This window comes from Portunus trituberculatus, chromosome 24 (genome assembly GCF_017591435.1).
Source record: "Portunus trituberculatus isolate SZX2019 chromosome 24, ASM1759143v1, whole genome shotgun sequence".
In the NCBI taxonomy this organism is placed as follows: domain Eukaryota; kingdom Metazoa; phylum Arthropoda; class Malacostraca; order Decapoda; family Portunidae; genus Portunus; species Portunus trituberculatus.
The window spans coordinates 42,144-44,643 of record NC_059278.1 but is presented as its reverse complement, the minus strand read 5'-3'; the positions used below and the strand labels follow the sequence as shown (position 1 = coordinate 44,643).

The following is a 2,500-nucleotide window of genomic DNA, read 5'->3' as shown; positions in this document are numbered from 1 at the left end:
ACGCGCGCACACACACACACACACACACACACACACACACACACACACACACACACACACACACACACACACACACACACACACACATCCACAAGCATTCTATCACAGTGTATCACTTTGGTAATAAATATGAAGCATTTGGAAAGACCTTAGTGGGTACAGCAGTAACTTTCAGTACTGGTAGTGTGTATTGGAATGTGTAGGGAGAGTGGAGGGGATCAGAAGCCTCCTGTCTGGCGGTGGTGTGCCATGTGCCTCTGCTGAGCGGCACGCTTCTCAGCGACAAGCCTCTTCAACATGAGCACTTTCTGGTGACGCTGGTGGACCTCAGCGGTCAGCGTGGCCACCTCGCCCTGCCTTTCCTCCAGTTGGCGACGCAGGCTGCGTTCCATTTGTTCCTCTTTGAGGCGCTGCTGATACTGCCGCACCGCCCGCTGTCTCCTCTTTTCTAGCTCGGGATCTGACTGAGGCGGCCACTCATACATCTTGAGCTTCCGGCGGCGGGGAGTAGCGCCCGTGGAAGGCTGAGGCGCACCATTGCCACTGGGAACTGCATAGAGAGGGGCAGTGTTGCCATACGCACCCAAAACGTCTTCCTCCCCGTAGCCGTTGTTGTTATTGTTGTTGTTGTTTTCGTGCTCGTCGTCATTCCAGGCGTCCTGTGATGCTAGAGGCCATTGATCCTCCAGATCAAAATACGCTGGGTTGTCGGATACGTTCTGAGCGAGGGACGCGGCCACCTGGTGGATGGTCTGCACGTTCCAGGTACTGACGTCGTCCAGCTTTTCGTTATCATCGAGGTACAACTGAGGAGTGTCACTGATTGTAGCCTGAGGGCTGGAGTCCAGCTGTGGTGGCCATGACGGTGTGGTGGCGTACTGGCCGTAGGGGTCCAGGCCTGGGGCGCCCCCGACAAAGCTGTTGTTGGCTTGCGTGGGTGTGAGATTTGCTGAAGGCACGGCGGACAGGCCGCTGCTGAAGCAAGGATTCATGTTGACGTGTGAGAGTTCAGTCGTCTGTCGCTACAGCGCCGGTGAGGGACCTGCTGTTGCCGGAGGCAAGGCTCGGAATGACTTCGGGGCTCTCAGCGTCCAGTTAAATACATGTAGTACGAGGAGATAACGTATATCTACGGGCCAACTCCCGGTGTTTGGAGGTTAACGTAGCTTTTCCTGTTAAACGGAGAGTATCCTGTGTGTGTGTGTGTGTGTGTGTGTGCGCGCGTTTGTTTGTTTGCTTTACGAGCATGTCTCAGTGTACTGTACGTGTGAATGAAGGAGTGAAGGAGAGACATTTAAAGACAAAACACATCACAAAACTGACGACAGGAACTGCGTCACTCCCGTCTCGTTCTTTGCTACGTGAAGCGAAGGATTCAAAGGTAAACGAAACTCAGGACAATTTGGACACAGTTCGTATAGTGTGCGTGCTGACTGTGGCTGAGTCACGCGTTGCGCCATGTTCACTAAACAACAGCTGGATCTTGATATTAGATTCATGTTTTAGTAGTTTATAATAGTGTTAGGACTTGTGGCGATATTTGAGGAACATCATCATCACAATATGTGGAGACGTCACCACTATAGCATGACTGATAAGAACGATGATGGTCCCTTGCTACTCCCCTCATTTTCGTATGTCCTTAAGGCACTTGCTCATTGCAGATGACACTGCCTGCCATGAGTGAACACAGGAGTGACAGGTGTGTTTTTGTTTCTGACATGCAAGAGACACTGGTTGAGGATAAGTGAATATGGTAATGTATACCAAACACAGTTCCTTGGGCCTCCCATGGTTCCAAGTTTCCTGCCCCTCTCACCTGTGTCTCTCACTCCCTCTCCTCACCCTGCTTCCCGCCCGTATGAGCTGGAGCATTTCCTAGCTAAAGGGGCACGAAGCTGTCCAGAGAGGTTGTCGGACTCCAGCGGGTTGTATCTGTGTGTGTGTGTGTGTGTGTGTGTGTGTGTGGAGATTGTCACCCTGCGAATGGGTGGGGTGGGGTGAGGTGGGCCTTCTGGTGGTGGTCAGCAGTACCTCCCCCTTCACATCCCTGGTTGTCCTTGGTATTTGCTTATCCGCCAACATAAGGCCGCTACTCGTAGCCCACCAGTACATCAATTCATATGAGATTCATGGACTAGATCTATTCTACTTCTTGGCCTGGAAAACCGTACTCGCGTTTGGCTGTGTTCGTGCCGCAGCAGGTTAAAGCTCTATGAATGTTGGTGTCCTCATTATAAAGATGATACACTGAATTAGTGAGTGAGTGTTGAGAGAAGATGTGAAAAGATGGATATACGTGTGTTACTCGAAGGCCTCCATCTTCATAAAATATTTGTATATTTTCCTTTTCTCTCTTCTTACCAAGGAAGACATGGCAATTAGCATCCACAGTACAGTAACCTTTGGCCACTCGAAATCATCCACACTGTCTGAAAGCTTCTGAATAGTAAGGTAGTATCAGGCATGACCAGCTGATCACGCCAACAGACACCAAAAA

The 2,500-nt window shown here is 50.8% G+C and overlaps 1 protein-coding gene across 1 annotated transcript in view; it reads right to left on the bottom strand.

The window, feature by feature from the left end:
• The window catches only part of LOC123508257 (dual specificity protein kinase shkE-like), a 1,329-nt gene extending 98 nt beyond the window's left edge, over nucleotides 1–1,231 (bottom strand). The window contains exon 1 of the mRNA XM_045261830.1: nucleotides 1–1,231. This exon is cut by the window's left edge and continues 98 nt beyond it. Coding sequence (XP_045117765.1) covers nucleotides 219–992 — 774 coding nt within the window. The 5' untranslated portion in view covers nucleotides 993–1,231 and the 3' untranslated portion in view covers nucleotides 1–218.
• Between the last annotated feature and the right edge of the window lie 1,269 nt (nucleotides 1,232–2,500).